The sequence below is a fragment of the Salmo salar genome, chromosome 05, assembly GCF_965601325.2.
Source record: "Salmo salar chromosome 05, fSalSal1, whole genome shotgun sequence".
NCBI lineage: Eukaryota > Metazoa > Chordata > Actinopteri > Salmoniformes > Salmonidae > Salmo > Salmo salar.
This window is the reverse complement of record NC_138295.1, coordinates 22,273,970-22,298,932: the sequence shown is the minus strand read 5'-3', so window position 1 is coordinate 22,298,932 and position 24,963 is coordinate 22,273,970. Positions and strand designations below refer to the sequence as shown.

At 42.0% G+C, this 24,963-nt stretch overlaps 1 protein-coding gene across 1 annotated transcript in view; it reads left to right on the top strand.

Annotated features, from left to right (window-relative positions):
* The window catches only part of LOC106604464 (ecto-NOX disulfide-thiol exchanger 2-like), a 229,744-nt gene that overhangs the window by 98,958 nt on the left and 105,823 nt on the right, over positions 1-24,963 (top strand). Inside the window, exons 7-8 of the mRNA XM_014199103.3 lie at positions 4,128-4,234; positions 21,785-21,890. Coding sequence (XP_014054578.3) covers positions 4,128-4,234; positions 21,785-21,890 — 213 coding nt within the window. The remainder of the gene's footprint in view (positions 1-4,127; positions 4,235-21,784; positions 21,891-24,963) is intronic.

Sequence of the window (24,963 nt, the reverse complement as noted above, 5' to 3'; positions counted from 1 at the left end):
CTCTCTACATGAAAACATCTGGAACTGAAGGAAGAAATGAAATGAGTCATATTAATGATTCACAACTGCCAATGCTAAGAGCATGTATGAGTTCAGATATCTTTGGTGATACACCACTTACAGTAGTGTGCATACTGAGTACTGTGTTAGTATGGATATTGAGATATACCACATAATCGGTTCCTGTTTATACAGTAATACAAATATTGGAAAGAGCAAAGTGGGTCTCTCCTCTCCCCCCTTTCTCTACTCTCTCTCTCTTTCTCTCTCTTTCTCTCTCTCTTTCTCTCTTTCCCTCTCTCTCTCGCTCTGTTTCTTGTCTTTTAAAGGCCACCATCCTCCATCACAATAATCCACACAAACACTTAGTTTTATTCATGAGTTTGTCTTTCTCTGCGGTTCCACACATACAAATGTAAACACAGAGTTTGGTGTCCTGGGAGGCAGGTTCATACTGTCGTTCTGTGAACAAAAGTCACATCCATATTTACCAGACTTTCTTACAGCTGCACATTGGAATCCATAGACTTTCTTTTTCCAAATGCAATATAATGCAATATCACACATTCCTCCATTTGGCATTGGTAGTTGTCACCTTATGTTGAATGGTACCTTTAGAAAAAGCCCTTAACAATGCTCCTTTCTGGTCTGAAGCAAGTTATTCAAACAGAGGATGCATCCCAAATGGCATCCAATTCCCTTTATAGTGCACTATACTATACATATGGGCCCTGGTCAAAAGTAGTGCCCTGCATAGGGAATATCGTGCCATTTGGACTTAAACAGGCTCTATTCATGAATGTCAGAGAACAGAAATCTCCTCTCAGTTAAATGAGATCCATTCGCAGCTGAAGGATTTATGAACCACAACGCCCTGCTTCATATTTCACTCAGGATGATGTTTATAGAAGATGACAATCATTTCACAGTTGGATTTGGATCAGCATACATCATGTTTGGTGGATGGCACTCGGTCTACATGCCAGTGCATATTTCATCTAGGAGATTAACCTGCTTGACAGAAAGTGAATGGTCTCATTTACAGAAGAAATGCTGGCATGTGCACACACATAGCCCTAGCTGGAGCCCTGCGAATAACACCAAAGAACATGCACTTATCCATCAGCTATCTCTCTGACTCACACACACACATAAAAAGGCGAGGCCACACCCTTGTACACTTTGCTCTCCCCTGCCTTCCCCATCTATCTCTCCAATCAAATTAGATGATTCTGAGAAGCCGCTATTGATCTAGACACACTCTTTCCTTGCTTCCTTCCCTTCCTCCCTCCTTCTCTACATCTCTGCCGAGGCTACAACTCTGGTGGCCTTATTCACTTCCCCCGGGGTTCATTAAGACCCCTCTGACAAAAAGAGAGTCCCTCAACATGGCCTGTCCACATACACACCAAAGGAGCATTTTGCCTCAGAGTGATGTTTGCCATCTTCAGCTGCAGTGACACTGGGGAAGTTTTCATGCTTGATAAAGTTATCTATTGTGTGTTGTGAGTTATTGTACAGCTCTTGCTATTAATATGGGACCATATGAAATTATTGCCTGGTACAATCTATGAATGTGTGGCTGTTCCATTGACATCAACAGGTGAGTGATAATTACACACACACACACACACACACACACACACAAACACACAAACGCTCAGATAATTAGTACAATTTTGATTTCCTGTGTTTTATATATACACTGCTCAAAAAAATAAAGGGAACACTTAAACAACACAATGTAACTCCAAGTCAATCACACTTCTGTGAAATCAAACTGTCCACTTAGGAAGCAACACTGATTGACAATACATTTCACATGCTGTTGTGCAAATGGAATAGACTACAGGTGGAAATTATAGGCAATAAGCAAGACACCCCCAATAAAGGAGTGGTTCTGCAGGTGGGGACCACAGACCCCTTCTCAGTTCCTATGCTTCCTGGTTGATGTTTTGGTCACTTTTGAATGCTGGCGGTGCTTTCACTCTAGTGGTAACATGAGACAGAGTCTACAACCCACACAAGTGGCTCAGGTAGTGCAGCTCATCCAGGATGGCACATCAATGCGAGCTGTGGCAAGAAGGTTTGCTGTGTCTGTCAGCGTAGTGTCCAGAGCATGGAGGCGCTACCAGGAGACAGGCCAGTACATCAGGAGACGTGGAGGAAGCCGTAGGAGGGCAACAACCCAGCAGCAGGACCGCTACCTCCGCCTTTGTGCAAGGAGGAGCAGGAGAAGCACTGCCAGAGCCCTGCAAAATGACTTCCAGCAGGCCACAAATGTGCATGTGTCTGCTCAAACGGTCAGAAACAGACTCCACGAGGGTGGTATGAGGGCCCGACGTCCACAGGTGGGGGTTGTGCTTACAGCCCAACACCGTGCAGGACGTTTGGCATTTGCCAGAGAACACCAAGATTGGCAAATTCGCCACTGGCGCCCTGTGCTCTTCACAGATGAAAAAAGCATGTTCACACTGAGCACGTGACAGACGTGACAGAGTCTGGAGACGCCGTGGAGAACGTTCTGCTGCCTGCAACATCCTCCAGCATGACCGGTTTGGCGGTGGGTCAGTCATGGTGTGGCATTTCTTTGGGGGGCCGCACAGCCCTCCATGTGCTCGCCAGAGGTAGCCTGACTGCCATTAGGTACCGAGATGAGATCCTCAGACCCCTTGTGAGACCATATGCTGGTGCAGTTGGCCCTGGGTTCCTCCTAATGCAAGACAATACTAGACCTCATGTGGCTGGAGTGTGTCAGCAGTTCCTGCAAGAGGAAGGCATTGATGCTATGGACTGGCCCGCCCGTTCCCCAGACCTGAATCCAATTGAGCACATCTGGGACATCATGTCTCGCTCCATCCACCAACGCCACGTTGCACCACAGACTGTCCAGGAGTTGGCGGATGCTTTAGTCCAGGTCTGGGAGGAGATCCCTCAGGAGACCATCCGCCACCTCATCAGGAGCATGCCCAGGCGTTGTAGGGAGGTCATACAGGCACGTGGAGGCCACACACACTACTGAGCCTCATTTTGACTTGTTTAAAGGACATTACATCAAATGGGTTGATAAATTGGATTTCCATTGATTATTTTTGTGTGATTTTGTTGTCAGCACATACAACTATGTAAAGAAAAAAGTATTTAATAAGGTTATTTCTTTCATTCAGATCTAGGATGTGTTGTTTAAGTGTTCCCTTTATTTTTTTGAGCAGTATATTTCCACACCATTAGGTTGGAATAATACTGTGAAATCATAAACATTATAATATTTCCCTTTTAGTGTAAGAGCTGTTTGAAAAAAAGGCTGCCTGAAATTTCAGCCTGTTTTTTTGGGATGGAGTCTTGACCTGCCTGGTGACATTACCAGATGGTAAATTAGTTAATAGACCAATAAGAAAGACGGTTCCAAACCTCTGACAATAACAGCTAGATTTCAGTTTTCCCTTCCCCAAGCAGACCACTCCCATACAAGTCCTAGCTAAATTCTTGCTTGAGGAATTGCTCTTAGCTATTAAGCTACTTTTTGTTTATTTTTGAGCATTTTAATTGAAAACAATTATAGTAAGTAACTGTAAAAATGTCTGCATTGGACCTTTAAGACTAACCCTAGTTGTCTGTCAAAGGTGTGATGGAGTCATAAACAGACAAATGTCTCTCAGCTGCCCTTCTACTCCCTCCTCCTCCAGCCCTGAATTAAAGCTGGGGTTTTTTCTCTCTCTCGCTCGTTTCCCTCTTTCTATTTCTCTCAATTCAATTCAATTTAATGGGCTTCATTGGCATGGGAAACATATGTTTACATTGCCACAGCAAGTGAAATAGATAGGAGCCTGCTGGTATTAGTCTGGTCCTCCTGTAGCTTTCAGCGCCGTCTTGTGTTTTAGGACGGGCGCTCTGTGGTCACCTTGAGATATGGTGGGTTCCTTCTCCACCCCATCCCACCTCCCCCCTCTAGACACTGACCCAGAACAGACTGTACTATAGAGCAGAATAGAACATTGAAAACACATCAACATTAACATACAGTGAAGTGCCTTCCTACCTGATTCCACTTTCTCACTCCTCTGCTCCTTCCCACCCGCCCCCTCTCTCTCTGGACGGTAAACTGGCCCCTGCATCCCCTGCCACAGTTGAGCAGATTGTGTCTGTATTCCACGCTGCTTCCAAACAAAAGGCATGGGACCATTTCTCCAAAGCTCAACGCAAGAACCTGGACATGTGGCGCAAGCAAGCAGAGGTTGGTCCTTTACTATTTCTACAATTATTCACATCTTCTATTCATTTGGTGAAGTATAGTCTAAATGTGATTTAGTTGTTTATGTGAGAATCCTTATCTCCCTCCCTTTTTCTTCAACTGCTTGTTTATGGAGTTTATGGTGTTGTCTTTAGGGTATTAAACACTAGCTTCAGAATCAGGCTTAACACTAGTCTAAGTCTTAGCTTGTACAGGCCTAGGGAGTAAGGTAAACGCTAGAACTAGCCTACAAACACTAGCCCAAGAGCTAGTCTAATAACCCTGTGTGCTTGGAAAGTGGATAAGTCACAAATGTCAAAATGTGAACATTAGTGGCATTGCCATTTAAACCTACCAGTTTAAGCCAGCATACAGTGCATTCGGAAAGTGTTCAGACCCCTTGACTTTTATTTGTAATACATTTGCAAACATTTCTTAACCTGCTTTTGCTTTGTCATTAAGGGCTATTGTGTGTAGATTGATGAGGGGAAAAAAATATTTAAGCAGTTTTAGAATAAGGCTGTAACGTAACAAAATGTGGAAAAACTCAAGGGGTCTGAATACTTTCCGAATGCACTGTATATTTGGTAGCAAAGAAAGGTGCAGTAGCTAACTAGCTGTAAATAGTGAATTAATCAATCAATCAAATGTATTTATAAAGCCCTTTTTACATCAGCCAATGTGACAAAGTGCTGTACAGAAACCCAGCCTAAAACCCCAAACAGCAAGCAATGCAGACGTAGAAGCACGGTGGCTAGGAAAAGCTCCCTAGGAAGAAACCTAGAGAGGAACCAGGCTCTGAGGGACGGCCAGTCCTCTTCTGGCTGTGCCAGGTGGAGATTATAACAGAACATGGCCAAGAACTTCAAAAGTTCATAGATGTATTTATTTATTTTTATTTCACCTTTATTTAACCAGGTAGGCTAGTTGAGAACCAGTTCTCCTTTACAACTGCCACCTGGCCAAGATAAAGCAAAGCAGTTTGACACATGCAACAACAACAGAGTTACACATGGAATAAACAAACATACAGTCAATAATACAGTAGGAAAAAAAGTATATATCCAGTGTGTGCAGATGAGGTAAGATAAGGGAGGTAAGGCAATAAAATAGGCCATAGTGGCGAGGTAATTAGAATATAGCAATTAAACACTGGAGTGATAGATGTGCAGAAGATGAATGTGCAAGTAGAGATACTGGGGTGCAAAGGAGCAAAATAAATAAATAAATAAATAGAGTATGGGGATGAGGTAGTTGGATGGGCTATTTACAAATGGGCTATGTACAGGTGCAATGATCTGTGAGCTGCTCTGACAGCTGGTGCTTGAATTTAGTGAGGGAGATACAAGTCTCCAGCTTTAGAGAGATGATCCAGCGATTTTTGCAGTTTGTTCCAGTCATTGGCAGCAGAGAACTGGAAGGAAAGGCAGCCAAAGGAAGAATTGGCTTTGGGGGTGACCAGTGAAATATACCTGCTGGAGCGAGTGCTGCGGGTGGGTGCTGCAATGGTGACCAGTGAACTGAGATAAGGCAGGGCTTTACCTAGCAAAGACTTGTAGATGACCTGAAGCCAGTGGGTTTGGCGATGAGAATGAAGCAAGGGCCAGCCAACGAGAGCGTACAGGTCGCAGTGGTGGGTAGCATATGGGGCTTTGGTGAAAAAACGGATGGCACTGTGATAGACTGCATCCAATTTTTTGAGTATAGTGTTGGAGGCTAATTCATAAATGACATCGCCGATTTCGAGGATTGGTAGGATAGTCAGTTTTACGAGGGTATGTTTGGCAGCATGAGTGAAGGATGCTTTGTTGTGAAATAGGAAGCCGATTCTAGATTTAATTTTGGATTGGAGATGCTTAATGTCTGTCTGGAAAGAGATTTTACAGTCTAACCAGACACCTAGGTATTTGTAGTTGTCCACATATTCTAGATCAGAACCGTCCAGAGTAGTGATGACCAGCAGGGTCAGATAATAATAATCACAATGGTTGTAGAGGGTGCAACAGGTCAGCACCTCAGAAGTAAATGTCTGTTGGTTTTTCATAGCCGATCATTCAGAGTTAGATACAGAAGGTGCGGTAGAGAGAGAGTCCAAAACAACAGGTCCGGGACAAGGTAGCACGTCCGGGGAACAGGTCGGGATTCCATAGCCATAGGCAGAACAGTTGAAACTGGAGCAGCAGCATGACCAGGCGGACTGGGGACAGCAAGGAGTCATCAGGCCAGGTAGTCCTGAGGCATGATCCTAGGGCTCAGGTCCTCCGAGAGAAGAGAGAGAGAAAGAGAAAGAGAAGGAGAAAGAGAGAATTAGAGGGAGCATACTTAAATTCACACAGGACACCAGATAAGAGAGGAGAAATATTCCAGATATAACAGACTGACCCTAGCCCCCCCGACACAAACTATTGCAGCATAAATACTAGAGGCTGAGACAGGAGGGGTCGGGAGACACTGTGGCCTTGTCCAACGATACCCCCCGACAGGGCCAAACAGGCAGGATATAACCCCACCCACTTTGCCGAAGCACAGCCCCCACACCACCAACCCACTACCCTGAGACAAGGCTGAGTATAGCCCACGAAGATCTCCCCCATGACACGAACCCGAGGGGGGTGCCAACCCGGACAGGAAGATCACGTCAGTGACTCAACCCACTCAAGTGACGCACCCCTCCTAGGGACGGCATGGAAGAGCACCAGAAAGCCAGTGACTCAGCCCCCGTAATAGGGTTAGAGGCAGAGAATCCCAGTGGAGAGAAGGGAACCGGCCAGGCAGAGACAGCAAGGGCGGTTCATCGCTCCAGTGCCTTTCCGTTCACCTTCACACCCCTGGGCCAGACTACACTGAATCATAGGACCTACTGAAGAGATGAGTCTTAAATAAAGACTTAAAGGTCGAGACCCAGTCTGCATCTCTCACATGGATAGGCAGACCATTCCATAAAAATGGAGCTCTATAGGAGAAAGCCCTGCCTCCAGCTGTTTACTTAGAAATTCTAGGGACAGTAAGGAGGCCTGCATCTTGTGACCGTAGTGTACGTGTAGGTATGTACGGCATGACCAAAACGGAAAGATAGGTAGGAGCAAGCCCTTGTAATGCTTTGTAGGTTAGCAGTAAAACCTTGAAATCAGCCCTAGCCTTAACAGGAAGCCAGTGTAGAGAGGCTAGCACTGGAGTAATATGATACATTTTTTGGGTTCTTGTCAAGATTCTAGCAGCCGTGTTTAGCACTAACTGAAGTTTATTTAGTGTTTTATCCGGGTAGCCGGAAAGTAGAGCACTGCAGTAGTCTAATCTAGAAGTGACAAAAGCATGGATTAAAAAACGTATTCAGGCTCGGTGTCCCTTCCACGGGACGGTTGAGCTAACGTAGGTTTATGCGATTAGCATCAGGTTGTAACTATCAAGAAAATTTCCCAGGACATAGATATATCGGATATTGGCGGAAAGGTTAAAATCTTGTTAATCTAACTGCACTGTGCAATTTACAGTAGCTATTACAGTGAAATAATACCATGCTATTGTTTGAGGAGAGTGCACAATTTTGAACATGAAAAGTTATTAATAAAGAAATTAGGCACATTTGGGCAGTCTTGATACAACATTTTGAACAGAAATGCAATGGTTCATTGGATCAGTATAAAACGTCGCACATACACTGATGCCATCTAGTGGCCAAAATCTAAATTGCACCTGGGCTGGAATAATACATTATGGCCTTTCTCTTGTATTTCAAAGATGATGGTACAAAAAAAATACAAAAGAACGGTTGGTTTTTTCTTTGTAGAATCTTTTACCAGATATATTGTGTTATATTCTCCTACATTCTTTTCACATTTACACAAACGTAAAAGTGTTTCCTTTCAAATGGTACCAAGAAAATGCATTTCCTTGCTTCAGGGGCTGAGCTACAGGCAGTTAGATTTTAGTATGTCATTTTAGGCGAAAATTGAATAAAGGGGCGGATCCTTAAGAGGATTTATTGAAAAAATTTCTGCATCATTTTTGGACAGAAAGTTTCAGATTTTTGCAATTTTACAAAGATGGAAAAAAGCTGTCCTTGAAATATTCTTGATATGTTCATCAAAAGAGAAATCAGGGTCCAGAGTAACGCCGAGGTCCTTCACAGTTTTATTAGAGATGACTGTACAACCATCAAGATTAGTTGTCAGATCCAACAGAAGATCTCTTTGTTTCTTGGGACCTAGAACAAGCATCTCTGTTAGCTAGCCAAAGTTACTTACAGTTAGTTAGCAACTGCTCCTGTACACTATTTTGCTAGCTGATGAGGAGGTGTCTCCAGTTGTGTTAGCAAATGACACAATCCACTGTCAAGCATATTATTTTACTGTCAATGTAAATGACCCTGGCGTGAGTGCTAGGATCAATGCTAGGCTACACCTAGGCTCTCTACTTAGCACAGTCCCAGAGTGGGTGCTCCAGTCAGGTTCAGGTCCCGGCCACTCACCCCTCTTTCCTCTGAAGGTAGTCAAGCACGGTGAGTGCTCAGTATCACTGCCAGAAACAGGTAACTATCGACTCACCCTTTATCTCAACTAGAGTACTGTGGTCCAGTATCTAATGTATGTATACAACACACCAACACACTAAACTTTGTCAAATAGTGAGCAGATTACCAATATTCTGTTCAGTGCAAAATGTAGGTAATCTATCTTGTGATAGTCCCAGTTGGCATTCGTGGAAAAAGTACTCGTCATACTTGAGTAAAAGTAAAGATACCATAATCGAAAATGACTCAAGTAAAAGTGAAAGTCACCCAGTAAAATACTACTTGAGTAAAAGTCTAAAATTCTTTGGTTTTAAATATAGTTAAGTATCAAAAGTAAATGGAATTGCTAAAATGTAGTTAAGTATCAAAAGTAAAAATATAAACCATTTCAAATTCCTTTTCTTAAGCAAACCAGATGGCACAATTTACTTGTTTTTTTAATTGACGGGCACACTCCAACACTCAGACATAATTTACAGACAAAGCATTTGTGTTTAGTGAGTCATTCAGATCAGAGGCAGTAGGGATGACCAGGGATGTTCTCTTGATAAGTGTGTGACTTGGACCATTTTCCTGTCAAAATGTAATGAGTACTTTTGAGTGTCAGGGAAAATGTATGGAGTTAAAAGTATATAATTTTCTTTAGGAATGTAGTGAAGTAAAAGTAAAAGTTGCCAAAAATATAAATAGTAAAGTAAAGTACAGATGCCCCAAAAAACTACTTAAGTAGTACTTCAAAGTATTTTTGCTTATGTACTTTACACCACTGCCAGTCGGTAATAGATAGATTGTCACGGCCCAGCCCGCCTGTGGGAAAAACAACCTGTGGTTCCCTGGTTACCCCATTGGCTCACAGCAAAAACAACATTTACAAAAACGTAAATTACAAAACTACATTTAAGAAAAGTACAACATGTCTAAAGATGACTTTTCAACATTGCCTGCTCCAGAGCGTTCTCACTAACGTTACTTCGAAAACGTAATATTGTAGGGCTTCCCTCATGGCCCTTTACATGGCGCTGCTAGCAGCCACGTGAGTGAGTGCTAGCTAGCTACCGACCGTAACAAGTCATTAAGCTAGCCAAAACCAACAACACAAACAGACTATACAGCTACAAGCAGTGAGTGGAGTTACAAATGGACTGTACTAAACAAGCTCTATTTCTAGACGTTGGAGCATTGCAAACCATAGTCAGGATTTAAAAAAAATGTTTTACATTAAACAACACAGCAACATTTCAGCAAGTTTTGTTATTTCTGTATAACAAAAAATTGAAAATGAAGTTGGCTCTTTTACACTGGGGGTCAATAGGATTTTTGGGGGGTTTCCCCCAATTTGTGGGCATGGTCAAGGGGAATTCCTTATTATTACGTGAATATCGACTCAGATTATACAAGGGTATTAATTAATTAAATTAAAGGCCATTAACTAATGAAACCTGGCAAGATTTGTTCTCTGTATTTTGTTCATTACTTCCTATCCAACAACCGCTTTCATTAATTACCTCAAACATGTTTTCCTCTTTAATGGAGGGTGCTCAAGTGTGGCGCTGCTGTCATTTTAGGGCCAAACGGGTAAATTTGATCTGGGTACAAATCTCTGAGGGTGTTAGTGTGTAAAAAAGCAGATTTGGTATGTAATTAACTGCCTAATCTCTGTCTCATAGCAACACTGAAACAGTCACCATGGATCACAGGCTGGAGATGGTTTATCTTTCCTTTGGAGATCCTAGTGCAGGAGATAAATTACAAACGAGTGGAACACATTCATTATAAACTCTCTATAAACTCTTTAAAAGATGTCTTTTAAATTCACTGCTCGGCTAGAGATGAGGTAGTCATTCAAAAATCATGCTTAACACTTATTGCACACAGAGTCCATACAACTTATTATGTTACTTGTTAAGCACATTTTTACTCCTGAACTTATTTAGGCTTGCCAAAAATACTTAAATGACTCAAGACATTTACTCTTTTCATTTTTTAAATTAATTTCTTAAAAATGTCTACAAAAATAATTCCACTTTTGATTTATAGGGTGATGTGTGTAGGCCAGTGACACAAAATCTCAATAGGATCAATTTTCAATTCAGGCTGTAAATGTGGAAAATGTCAAGGGGTGTGAATACTTTCTGAAGGCACTGTATGTGTTCTGTGAGGAAAATGTTAATATATTTCCTGTTCAGGTCATGTGTTACAGTAAATGTATACTGTGTGTGTTCGTGTGTGTGTGTGTGTGTATTACGGTGGACTTACTCAGAGGTGTGTAAGGTGTATGTTTGACAGCAGATCATCTCTCTAAAGATTCTTCTGCTGTAAAGGTAGGTGCGAGGTAAAAAAAACAAAAATATGTAAAATAGCTGTTTTCACATGTTGAGCTTACATTGCAAGATCATGTGTGAAAAACGCATGTAAAAATCCACATGTGAAAATCAAATTTGCAGTTTCACATGTAAGAACATTCCACATTTGCTCCAATGTTTGTAAACTAAGTAATTGTAAACAAACACTGTATATCCTAAATGTCACGACTTCCGCCGAAGTCGGGTCCAATCCTTGTTCGGGCGGCGCTCGGTGGTCGGCGTCACCGGTCTTATAGCCATCATCGATCCACTTTTCATTTTCCATTTGTTTTGTCTTGTTTTCCTCACACCTGGTTTCAATCCCCTCATTTACTTGTTGTGCATTTAACCCTCTGTTCCTCCCATGTCTTTGTGTGGGATTGTTTATTGTAGTGCTTGTGCACGTTCCCCGTGAACGCACAACGGGTTATTTTTGTGCCCATTTATTCTTGTTGTTCTGGTTGCCGTTGGTTTTGCTTAATAAATCTCCGGTTATTACCCAGTTCTGCTCTCCTGCGCCTGACTTCTCTGCCGCCTATTAAGGCACCCCGCTACACTAAAACCATAATTGAAACTATAATTTTGATGTCATGGATGGTCAGTCCTTGCATCCATAGTGTAGTCTATGGATTTGAGTGGTTACATATCTCTCCAGCACCATACCTCAACTTTTTACCGAAAAGGGCGCGGTAGGACACTTAATATTTCAATTAATGATTGCTGCTTTAACCACCTTTAACAGTGTAATAGTTAGGGCTGTGGTGGTCACGAAATTTCGTCAGCTGGTGATTGTCAAGCAAATAACTGTCAGTCTCACGGTAATTGACCGTTAATTAACATAAACATATTTAGTATCTCCTGGCTTCCACAAGCCACTGATGCAGACCTTTGGGACATCTACATTTTAAAAACTCTAATAAATCCATGTAATATAGCCTACACCATAACAATAAATCCATTATTTATTTTAGACAGGTCTAAAGAAGCATGATATGAAGAAAATGCTGTCTATTTCAGAAGAACAGAATAGCATACTCTGAGTTGTCGCTATGTTAGATCCTGATCTGCCTATGTCAAATGGCTGTTGACTAACTACACTACTTCATTTAGCAGACAAAATTTGCTTAGAATTCCGTGGCATTATTTGATAGTATTAAGAATACAATTGAACAAAGCTGAATAAAATATAAATATTTTCTCCAAATATTTTGAGGGAGTGCGTGCACATGCAGCGCTGTGTTGAGCGGTTAACAAAGAAATAGGTACTCCTATATGCTTAATTTAGAGTTATTAATGCAAATTTAGATGTTCTACAAACGTTGGGCTATGTGTTTGTATAAAAAATCCATTGTCAGGCTGCGTGATGTGACTCTAATGATTTGAAAAAAGTTGCTTGAAAGCCATGAGCTCTGCTTTGTTTTTTTGTGCAGGCTGTACACACTTCATTAGTCTCTCATTCACAATTTGACAAGCACTTGATAATGCCTCGAATTTCACGGCGGCATCCCCTTTGTGGCCGTAAAGCACCCTAAAAAAAAATCCAGGCCTTTTGTGGCCTTTGTGGCCTTCTCCCATCATGTGATCGCGTCTTTCTCACAGGCTACAAGTGAAGACAGACCATCGGGGACGCAGCTGCGCACATCCTTATCCAATTCCGAGGTGCATATTGAAGATATTGGAAGAACTGTCCACATTTACTTTTCGTCAGCCAACAGCCAAGTAGGCGTAATGAACAGCAAATGCACTAGCCTATGTCAATCTACTATCCCCCATAGTACAAAAGTCTACCTATTCTATTCTGTCCGAGAAATAAATATTCCAAAAATAGTCTGGGTCAGTTTTGGGATGCAATAGATCCCAAATTAATAGAACCACCAGCATCAAAACAACTTTTTTACGCAATGTGGCTGACGCAACAGACCAGAACATTTAGCTTAAAATGTTGATAAACTATTAGGCTATTTCTGTAATGATTTTCGTAGGAGAAGTATCGGAGTCAGGCGCAGGACACAGGGATGAGTGCAAACAAAACGTTTTTACTCAAAAACAATAATCCGACTTCTCCCACAGTAATAAAACATGGCTGGGAGAAACACCTCCAACAACCACAAAACAGGAAACAATCACGGACAAGACAAACATGAAAGCCAGAGGGTTAAATAATGAACATAATCAGGGAATATGAAACAGGTGTGTATAATTAAGACAAAACCAAACGAACAGGAAAACATAGATCGGTGGTAACTAGTAAGCCAGTGACGTCGATCGCCGAACGCCGCCCGAACAAGGAGAGGGGCCGACCTCGGCGGAAGTCGTGACAATTTCTTAACATTATAAGCGCAGCAATGCACACATGGCAGTAGACTGTAAGCTGTTAGTGGGAAAACACCATTATAAAAAGTGACTACAAATGTGATTATGCATGTAATGCTTTTATTATAAAGGTGAATTTTTATGGTGAAAATGATCTTATCCAAACTTGAAACTCACGCGCCGCTTATGAATGCCAGTTAGGCTCTAAACCCCTTGTAAAGCGGATTAATGTGGTTATTTGGCCACTTTAGTTGTGATACAAACCTTATCAAAACATATAAGCCTATGGGCTAGGCTATATGAGTTGTGCGACTATGATTAGAAAAAGTTTCACGACTTCTGCCGAAGTTGGCTCCACTCCTTGTTCGGGCGGTGTTTGGCAATCGACGTCACCGGCTTTCTAGATATTGACGGTCCATTTTTCTATTATCCATTTGTCTTGTCTTGTTTCCATACACACCTGGTTATCATTTACCCAATCAATCTACTTGTATTTAACCCTCTGTTTCCCATCATGTTTTGTGTGTAATTGTTTCATGTTTTTCGTGGTGTTTGATTTACGCGCTTTACTTTGGTTATGTTCTGTGGTTTTGAGCGCATTTTTATTTATGTAGTGCTCTCGTATTTTGGAACTATAATAAAGTGCGCTTGGTTACATTTCGCTTCTTTCCTGCACCTGACTTCGCCTCTCATACACCCGATATTGACAAAAAGACAGCAGTTTCTTATGCTGTGCATCATTCACATCATGATAATATATAATTCACAAGTGATAGGCTAATATTGTCACCCATCAGAATACGGTCACCGCAACAGCCCTAGTTATAGTGTTATTATATGGTGCAAACCTCTAGTGAGTGAGTTACTTTTATGCCATTAATATCAAGCAAAACTTCTGAAGTCGAGAAGAACATTTTTAGAATTGCAAACCAAAATTATGATATTGAAAGCAAAACACAAACCCAAAAGTATTGATCGCAAAACAAAACATTGTATGGAAATAATGTTTACATTTGAAAGCAAATGAATTGCTTTCAGTGAAAAAAACTTTATTAAATATGCAATTAAATAAAACACCTCCCTCCTTCCTGCAATTTCTGCTATTGGTTATGTTACCCTGGCCTTTGCTTCCTCTGCCTTTTTTTTCCAGTCGACAGATTCATTCCAGCCAGCACATTAATTCCAGGAATATAGCACTCTGCAATCAACTGCTGGTTTCCCTTTGAAGCTAAGGAGGGTTGGTCTTGGTCAGTCCCTGATTGGGAGACCAGAAATAGCTGGAAGGGGTCAAACATAAATGTGTGAAAAGAATATCAAATTTGGGGGAAAATCTACATTTATTTCTTGGTAGTTTTTTTCTGTAAGGGAAGTATGTGTTATAGACCTCTATCACTCCTTACCGAAGCAGACTGACAGGTCAGATTCAATTTAAATGCGTTAAGTGTTCTCTGTGGTAAAATGTCATGGACAGGTGGTTAGCAGTTATGAATAGCAACGGAGTCACAACACAACTGCCAATGGAAGAGAGTTGTAATGGATGTAAACAAGTTTTGAATACTGTAATGAACTGAACAGCACATATTGTTCTTGACTGTGACTTTAAATTCACAGTTAGGATAATGTACACACACACACACACACAAACATGTCATGGCCTTTTATTTTTCAGCGCATGGAGTTCAAACATGAAACTCTGAACCGTTTGAATACTCAGAACAGTACAGTACAATCCCCTGCAGATATATTAACATGATAATGACACCAGGAATATACCTCTGGATAATTAACAACTCATACTGAACTGGAAGTACCTCTGAGTGTGTTGATGAATATTAACATTACTGTGAATATTCAGTTATTGTGATCCAGCAACACTTTTCCCTACAAAATAATCAATATGCTAATGATGATACCTGGAACTGAGCTCTTAACACAAATGCATCACCTTGTGTTGTAAAATGGGTTCATGACACAGGTTAACCATGTCATATCCTACTGTCAATGGACATCGTCTCTGTTGTCACCAGGGTCAATCTTCTATTGTTCTACTGGACATAATCTCTGTTGTCACCAGGGCCAATCTTCTATTGTTCTACTGGACATCATCTCTGTTGTCACCAGGGCCAATCTTCTATTGTTCTACTGGACATAATTTCTGTGGTGACCAGGACCAATCTGTGACTCTCAGACCTTAACTTCTTCGGGCTAGGGGGCAGTATTTGTAAATTTGGATGAATGAGGTGCCCAATGTAAACTGCCTGTTACTCAGGCCCAGAAGCTATGATATGCATATAATGTGTAGATTCAGATAGAAAACACTCTAACGTTTCCAAAACTGTTAAAATAATGTCTGTGAGTATAACAGAACTCATATAGCAGGCAAAAACCTGAGGAAAATCCAACCAGGAAGTGGGAGATTTTGAGGGTTGTAGTTTTTAAGTGATTGCCTTTCTAATATGCTGTGTCTGTGGGGTCAAATTGCACTTCCTAATGCTTCCAGCAGATGTCAACAGTCTTTAGAAATTGTTTCAGGCCTATAATTTGACAGGGAATCGAATAAGAGCTCTCAAAACAACAGGCTTCCTGAAAGACATTAGTGCACTCTCGCGCGGTCACCTGAAGCGCGCCGTTCTATCTTTTTCTTCTGTACTCAATACGCTATTGTCCGGTTGGAATATTATTGAAGATTTATTTTATTTATTTATTTATTTTATTTCACCTTTATTTAACCAGGTAGGCAAGTTGAGAACAAGTTCTCATTTACAATTGCGACCTGGCCAAGATAAAGCAAAGCAGTTCGACAACATACAAAAACACAGAGTTACACATGGAGTAAAACAACATACAATCAATGATGCAGTAGAATAAAAAAAATAAGACTATATACAATGTGAGCAAATGATGTGAGATAAGGGAGGTAAAGGCAAAAAAATGCCATGGTGGCAAAGTAAATAAAGTATAGCAAGAAAAACACTGGAATGGTAGATTTGTAGTTTGAAGAAAGTTCAGAGATAAAATATAAATAATATGGTGCAAAGGAGCAAAATAAATAAAATAAATAAATACAGTAGGGGAAGAGGTAGTAGTTTGGGCTAAATTATAGATGGGCTATGTACAGGTGCAGTGATCTGTGAGCTGCTCTGACAGCTGGTGCTTAAAGCTAGTGAGGGAGATAAGTGTTTCCAGTTTCAGAGATTTTTGTAGTTCGTTCCAGTCATTGGCAGCAGACAACTGGAATGAGAGACGACCAAAGGAGGAGTTGGCTTTAGGGGTGACCAGAGAGATATACCTGCTGGAGCGCGTGCTACAGGTGGGTGCTGCTATGGTGACCAGTGAGCGGAGATAAGGGGGGACTTTACCTAGCAGGGTCTTGTAGATGACCTGGAGCCAATGTGTTTGGCGACGATTATGAAGCGAAGGCCAGCCAACGAGAGCGTACAGGTCGCAGTGGTGGGTAGTATATGGGGCTTTGGTGACAAAACGGATGGCACTGTGATAGACTGCATCCAGCTTGTTGAGTAGGGTATTGGAAGCTATTTTGTAAATGACATCGCCGAAGTCGAGGATTGGTAGGATGGTCAGTTTTACGAGGGTATGTTTGGCAGCATGAGTGAAGGATGCTTTGTTGCGAAATAGGAAGCCAATTCGAGATTTCACTTTGGATTGGAGATGATTGATGTGAGTCTGGAAGGAGAGTTTACAGTCTAACCAGACACCTAGGTATTTGTAGTTGTCCACAAATTCTAAGTTAGAACCGTCCAGAAAAGTGATGCTGGACAGGCGGGCAGGTGCAGGCAGCGATCGGTTGAAGAGCATGCATTTAGTTTTACTTGTGTTTAGGAGCAGTTGGAGACCTCGGAAGGAGAGTTGAATGGCATTGAAGCTCGTCTGGAGGGTTGTTAACACAGTGTCCAAAGAAGGGCCAGAAGTGTACAGAATGGTGTCGTCTGCGTAGAGGTGGATCAGAGATTCGCCAGCAGCAAGAGCGACATCATTGATGTATACAGAGAAAAGAGTTGGCCCAAGAATTGAACCCTGTGGTACCCCCATAGAGACTGCCAGAGGTCCGGACAGCAGGCCCTCCGATTTGACACACTGAACTCTGTCAGAGAAGTAGTTGGTGAACCAGGCGACGCAATCGTTTGAGAAACCAAGGCTACTGAGTCTGCCGATGAGGATGTGGTGATTAACAGAGTCAAAAGCTTTGGCCAGGTCAATGAATACGGCAGCAGGGTATTGTTTCTTATCGATGGCGGTTACGATGTCGTTTAGGACCTTGAGCGTGGCTGAGGTGCACCCATGACCAGCTCTGAAACCAGATTGCATAGCGGAGAGGGTGCGGTGGGATTCGAAATGGTCGGTAATCTGTTTGTTGACTTGGCTTTCGAAGACCTTAGAAAGGCAGGGTAGGATGGATATAGGTCTGTAGCAATTTGGGTCAAGAGTGTCACCTCCTTTGAAGAGGGGGATGACAGCAGCTGCTTTCCAATCTATGGGAATCTCAGACGACACGAAAGAGAGGTTGAACAGGCTAGTAATAGGGGTTGCAATAATTTCGGCAGATAATTTTAGAAAGAAAGGGTCCAGATTGTCAAGCCCAGCTGATTTGTAGGGGTCCAGATTTTGCAGCTCTTTCAGAACATCAGCTGAATGGATTTGGGAGAAGGAGAAATGGGGGAGGCTTGGGCGAGTAGCTGTGGGGGGTGCAGTGCTGTTGAATGCAGTAGGGGTAGTTAGGTGGAAAGCATGGCCAGCCGTAGAAAAATGCTTATTGAAATTCTCAATTATAGTGGGCTTATCGGTGGTGACAGAGTTTCCTATCCTCAGTGCAGTGACAAACATATCCTAAATATTGATTATGGACATCGTTTGACATGTTTCTACGAACTGTAATGTAACTTTTTTGACTTTTCGTCTAGCCTTTGCGCCTGCGTTTTGTGCATTTCGATTAGTGAGCTAAACTGAAGTAAACATGCGAACAAAACGGAGGTATTTGGACATAAATATGGACTTTATTGAACAAAACGAACATTTCTTGTGGAACTGGGAGTGTTTCGAGTGCATTCCGCCGAAGATCAGCAAAGGTAAGTGCAGATTTATAACGCTGTTTCTGACTTTTGTTGACTCCACAACTTGGCGGGTAACTGTATAGCTTGCTTTGATGGCTGAGCGCTGAATATTGAACAATGTGCTTTGGCCGTAAAGCTGTTTTGAAATCTGACAAAGCGGTTGCATTAAGGAGAAGGATTAAAGATATAAACTATGTAAAACACTCGTATCTTTAATCAAAGTTTATGATGTGTATTTCTGTAAATGGATGTGCTCATTCACCGGAGGTTTTGGAGGCATTACGCACCAATGTAAAATAGGTTTTTTGGATATAAATATGAACTTTATTGAACAAAACATACATGTATTGTGTAACATTGAGTCCTGGGAGTGTCATCTGAAGAAGATCGTCAAAGGTTAGTGATTCATTTTAGCTGTATTTCTGGTTTTTGTGACACCTCTCCTTGCTTGGAAAATGGCTGTGTGGTTTTTCTGGTCTAGGCGCTGTCCTAACATAATCTAATGGTATGCTTTCGCCGTAAAGCCTTTTTGAAATCGGACACTGTGGTTGGATTAACGAGAAGTTTATCTTTAAAATGGTGTATAATACTTGTATGTTTGAGAAATTTGAATTATGAGATTTTTGTTGTTTTGAATTTGGCGCCCTGCTATTTCACTGGCTGTTGGTGAGGGGTTCCGCTAGCCAAACGGGGTTCCGCTAGCCGAACGGGGTTCCGCTAGCAGAATGTCTTTCCGCAAAAGGTTTATATTCTTTAGAGGAATATTACCTCTCTCTTATTGACAGGGAGTTTATTTATAGTGGCTGTGAAGGTCAATGTCTTTCGATGCTGCAGTGTGTGTGTGTGTGTGTGTGTGTGTGTGTGTGTGTGTGTGTGTGTGTGCACGCGTGTATGTGTGTCGAACAGAACAGTAGACCCGAGAGACTGCAGGAGCTTCACTGTCTGTCACAATCACAACACCTGTATTTTACCACAAATCCATTAACCTGTTCAAACATCCATCTATCTATCCAACAATTTATAACTATCTGCCTATTTACACACCAGTCATTCTCCCATTTATCCATCCATTTATTCAACCATCCAAATACTTTCAAATAGTAGGCTATTTATAGGAAGTTATTTGAAAATACTTTAAATAGAAGTAGTTGATTGGGGCCACATTATTTGAAAATACTCAAATACACAGAAAATAGTATTTGTATAGTATTTGTAAAGTATTTAAATAACACAGAATGAAATACACATGTATTAGAACTCAGGTCTGACACAAACACACACACACGTACACACACATGGGCTGCTAGAAGCACAGTGGTCAATTTCAGTATAATGGTTGTGGGCTCACAGCAGTTATGCTCATGTCTCAGAACTCTCTAGGGAACATCTAGATGTGACAGAATTTGCTAGGAAATGATGATAGTGTAACAGCTCCACCTTGACTGCCCCAAAGTGCTGATCTGGAACTGGACCACAGACAGACAGACAGACAGCACAGTGACCACAGTGACCACAGTGACCACAGTAGTTCAGTTAAGGTTAGTACAGGACAGTACTGTAGAGACAGACTGCTACTCTCTATCTACTGTCTCGTCAGTGTAGAGACAGACTGCTACTCTCTATCTACTGTCTCGTCAGTATAGAGACAGACTGCTACTCTCTATCTACTGTCTCGTCAGTATAGAGACAGACTGCTACTCTCTATCTACTGTCTCGTCAGTATAGAGACAGACTGCTACTCTCTATCTACTGTCTCGTCAGTGTAGAGACAGACTGCTGCTCTCTATCTACTGTCATCAGTGTAGAGACAGACTGCTGCTCTCTATCTACTGTCATCAGTGTAGAGACAGACTGCTGCTCTCTATCTACTGTCTCGTCAGTGTAGAGACAGACTGCTGCTCTCTATCTACTGTCTCGTCAGTGTAGAGACAGACTGCTGCTCTCTATCTACTGTCTCGTCAGTGTAGAGACAGACTGCTAGTCTCTATCACCTTTCTCATCAGTGTAGAGACAGACTGCTGCTCCCTATCTACTGTCTCGTCGGTGTAGAGACAGACTGCTACTCTCTATCTACTGTCTCGTCAGTGTAGAGGCAGACTGCTGCTCTCTATCTACTGTCTCATCAGTGTAGAGACAGACTGCTACTCTCTATCTACTGTCTCGTCAGTGTAGAGACAGACTGCTGCTCTCTATCACCTTTCTCATCAGTGTAGAGACAGACTGCTGCTCTCTATCTACTGTCTCGTCAGTGTAGAGACAGACTGCTGCTCTCTATCTACTGTCATCAGTGTAGAGACAGACTGCTGCTCTCTATCTACTCTCATCAGTGTAGAGACAGACTGCTGCTCTCTATCTACTGTCTCGTCAGTGTAGAGACAGACTGCTACTCTCTATCTACTGTCTCATCAGTGTAGAGACAGACTGCTGCTCTCTATCTACTGTCTCATCAGTGTAGAGGCAGACTGCTGCTCTCTATCTACTGTCATCAGTGTAGAGGCAGACTGCTGCTCTCTATCTACTCTCATCAGTGTAGAGACGGACTGCTGCTCTCTATCTACTGTCTCATCAGTAGATAGAGAGCAAATATTTCATTGAGAGTATTTTAACTTTTTGTATTGTTTGTTGGTTTGGCAATGCCACTGTCAGCCAGAGAAATATGCTGAGAAGGATCACCACAGCAAGCAAGGTACTTGGTGGCAAACAGACAGGCCTGGATGAGATCTTTAAGGTCAGTGCCCTCCGCAAGTCTCACAAAATGATTTTAGACCCAAGCCACCCCCTGTACCCGGACATTGAACTACTCCCCTCTGGAAGCAGGTATAGGGCACCCCTCAGCAGGAAAAACAGAACTAGACAATCATTTGTGCCAGGTGTGATATCCCTCCTAAATAGCACGGGCTAATGTTCCTATTGACTCAGTAAAGCCAGCAGGTTAGTCTTTTTTTTTTAAATGTTTTTTTTTTGTATGTAACTGTTATGAAAGTTGTATTGTCAATTTTGTTTTGTATTTAAACGCCACTTTAAACGTGTACGTGACACTGCAACAAAATTTCCCCATGGGGACAATGAAGTCAGTAAGTAGAGGCAGACTGTTGCTCTCTATCTACTGTCATCAGTGCACCAGAGGGAGAAATCAGTCCTGCTGTGTATCACTCTGGGTAGAAGCTGCCCTTAGGGGACAGGTCTAGGATCAGCATTTCTTCCATAGGTGTGTGCGTGCGTACGCGACAGTGTAAAGCGTGCTCCAGCCAGGCTACCCAGGAGGATTGTGTTCAGCAGGAACATCCAGTCATAATCCTGTTTTGTTGTTTCCCTCCAGGAGATCAGAAACATGCAAAATGAAGAGCTGATGGGGATCAGACGAGAGGAGGAGATGGAGATGTCTGACGATGACATGGAGGATACACACGATCCTGACGACTCAGGTACACACACACTACACACACACCACACACACTCTACACACATACCACACACACACCACACATACTACACACATCACACACACTACACACATACCACACACACACTACACACATACTACACACATCACACACACTACACACATCACACACACTACACACATCACACACACTACACACACACACACACACACACACAAGGGTGGCATTTTCTGAACTAAACTGACCAAGACTCACCTCCAAGAACACATAAAACCTCACATAATTCTGCCTCAAAACAATGACAATTTATCTCAACCAGTGGGATATGGGATTTTTTACTGTAGGAGAGCGCTGATATAGCCCCGTGATAAACAATACCCACTTTGTCAAAGGCAGGGAGGCAAAATATTTTGCTTGTCCATTCCCAGCGCGCCTCTCCAGGGTGCTGTTTGAGACACGCATCTCTGCAGCACTCCATCAACGTTCAGTCCAAACAATTATCTAACATAAATCATGTAGCAGATCTAGGATTTGGTAGATAGAGCATTTTCTGTAGCCTACAGGCTGGAGATAAAATATATGACAATGTACTGAGACGGACACTTTTTACATCATACAGGTATCAAATAGGCTAACCTAAATGGCGCCCAATCAAATAAAAAATGTCCTTTCATGTAAAAAAAAATATACATATCCTAAAAAAGTCAAATGGACCATAGGAAATTGACAATCATGCTACTCACAACTGCTGTCCAGGAGTTTCACCCTGTGGGGTAAATTGACATGATCAGTGGTTTCAAGTTTGTATCCATACATTTTAGACAAGCTGATCATAGAAAAAAATTAAATACTTCTGCATTTCCTGCTATGTAAACACATTGCAAGTAGGCTTACGATAACTCCTGATGAAGTTGGGTAGCTGATATTCAGTGCTTAAATAGTCAAATTGATTAGTCACAGTTATCGGGATGAATAAAACCAATGCAATGGACTGTTTTATAAATGGTGGGCCTACCACATGGATGGGCATTCATAAACTTCCATTGCGGGCGACATGATAGGCTACACCCTAGTAAGCATGAGCCCAAGTCTTTTTTACATCTTTATTTGTTCCTGTCCGGACTTCTTTTTTTGGTGTTTTACAAACGGTAGGCTTACCACATAGATGGGCATTCATAATATTCAATTTCAGGCTACACCTCAGTAAGCACAGACCGACGTTGACGCCTTTTGGACGTATTTTTTTGGTGCAGTTCGGACCGGAATTGATTTCCACGTCCACGGACATTGGTTTTGGGTTTTTGGTCATAGACGTCCATGTTTGGTTCAGTCTTGATTGCCAAACATAGACATCAATGAATTACATAATTTCACCTTCCATTCTGAACCAAAATTTAACTTAACTTCATTGTCTTTTTGACAATGTCACGTCCTGACCATAGTAAGCTGTTATTTTCTATGGTAGAGTAGGTCAGGGCGTGACGGGGGTTTTCTAGTTTAGTTTTTTCTATGTTGTCATATTCTAGTTTTATATTTATATGTTGGGTTGTTCTAGTTTTGTATTTCTATGTTGGGGCTGTGTTTGGGATGATCTCCAATTAGAGGCAGCTGGTCATCGTTGTCTCTAATTGGAGGTCATATTTAAGTTGGTTTTTGTCTCACCTGGGTTTGTGGGAGATGAATTTTGAGTAGTGTATGTTTCACCTCTGCGTCACGGTTTGTTGTTTTTGTCATTCAGTTTATTTATGTATTGCATAGTTTCACAGTATAAATAAAATGTGGAACGACACACACGCTGCACTTTGGTCCGCTCATTCCTACGACAACCGTGACAGACGTCTTTTCAATGTAATTTTGCTTACTGGGACTGTTCTAGTTTTGCGGGGGTGGCAATTTATGATCTCACCTGGTGTGGCAGACAGACCAAATTAAGTACAGTCTTCTCCAGACTGTCTGAGTGTGTGTGTTTATGAGAAAGAGAGATTGCACACAATTGGTAGACACAAACACTCAAGTTGGTAGACATTCTTACACTAGTTGGTAGACACTAACACTCTCTAGTTGGTAGACATTCTAACACTCTAGTTGGTAGACATTCTTAAGACCTAGACAACCAGGTGAGGGGAGTTCCTTACTAATTAGTGACCTTCATTCATCAATCAAGTACAAGGGAGGAGCAAAAACCAACTGACACTCGACCCTCCGTGGAATGAGTTTGACACTTGTGCTATAGAGACTCTATGAAATGATATTCATTTCACTCCAGCACCTCAGAAATACACATGAATGAGACTGACACTGCAGGCAGCTGACACTGTGAATGGACTGATGTGGTGGAGATTATTCCCTGGCCTGTCTCTATAAATGGGGACAGCTTAGAGTCACAGCTGTAACAAAGTGTGTGTGTGTGTGTGTGTGTGTGTGTGTGTGTGTGTGTGTGTGGTGTGTGTGTGTGTGTGTGTGTGTGTGTGTGTGTGTGTGTGTGTGTGTGTGTGTGTGTGTGGTGTGTCAGTTCCTTCAGCTAATTCAGTGCTGTTCTGGGCACCAGTGAAGTGCCATTAAGTTTGTCTTTTCGCTGAACATCCTGTTTATGTCTGCTGAGCCAACAGAGCTACTGATGTAAAACAGATTGAAACAGACCATAATATTCACCTGGACATTCAGATGACCCTCTGCTTCTCTCTAAAGCAGTTAGAAAGAGAAGGGAATGGAAGCCAAGAGAGCAGGGCAAACTGCTACAATCAGGTCTCCTTTTCAAGTGTGTCGTTCACTTTCTGCTTTTGAATTGTTGTGGTCTCCTCCAGTTAAGACAGCCTCCCTAATTTCTATGCAGATATATGCAAATGTTATCATTAGCCAAGCAGGTTTTGATTTCCACCTTTTCATGTGTGACCTTGCTTATTAGAAAACACTAACGATCGTTGTCAGGAGGCTGTCACAATGTTGGAAAGGAATGCCGTGGAGAAGGGCACAGGATGTGGCAGCGAGACAGGTGTTGATGTGACACCCCATCATATTCACATTAACAGACTCAGTCACACCTGCTAGGATTTCCTGTAATGCAGGAGCACAGGGGGAGGGGCTTGTTTACACC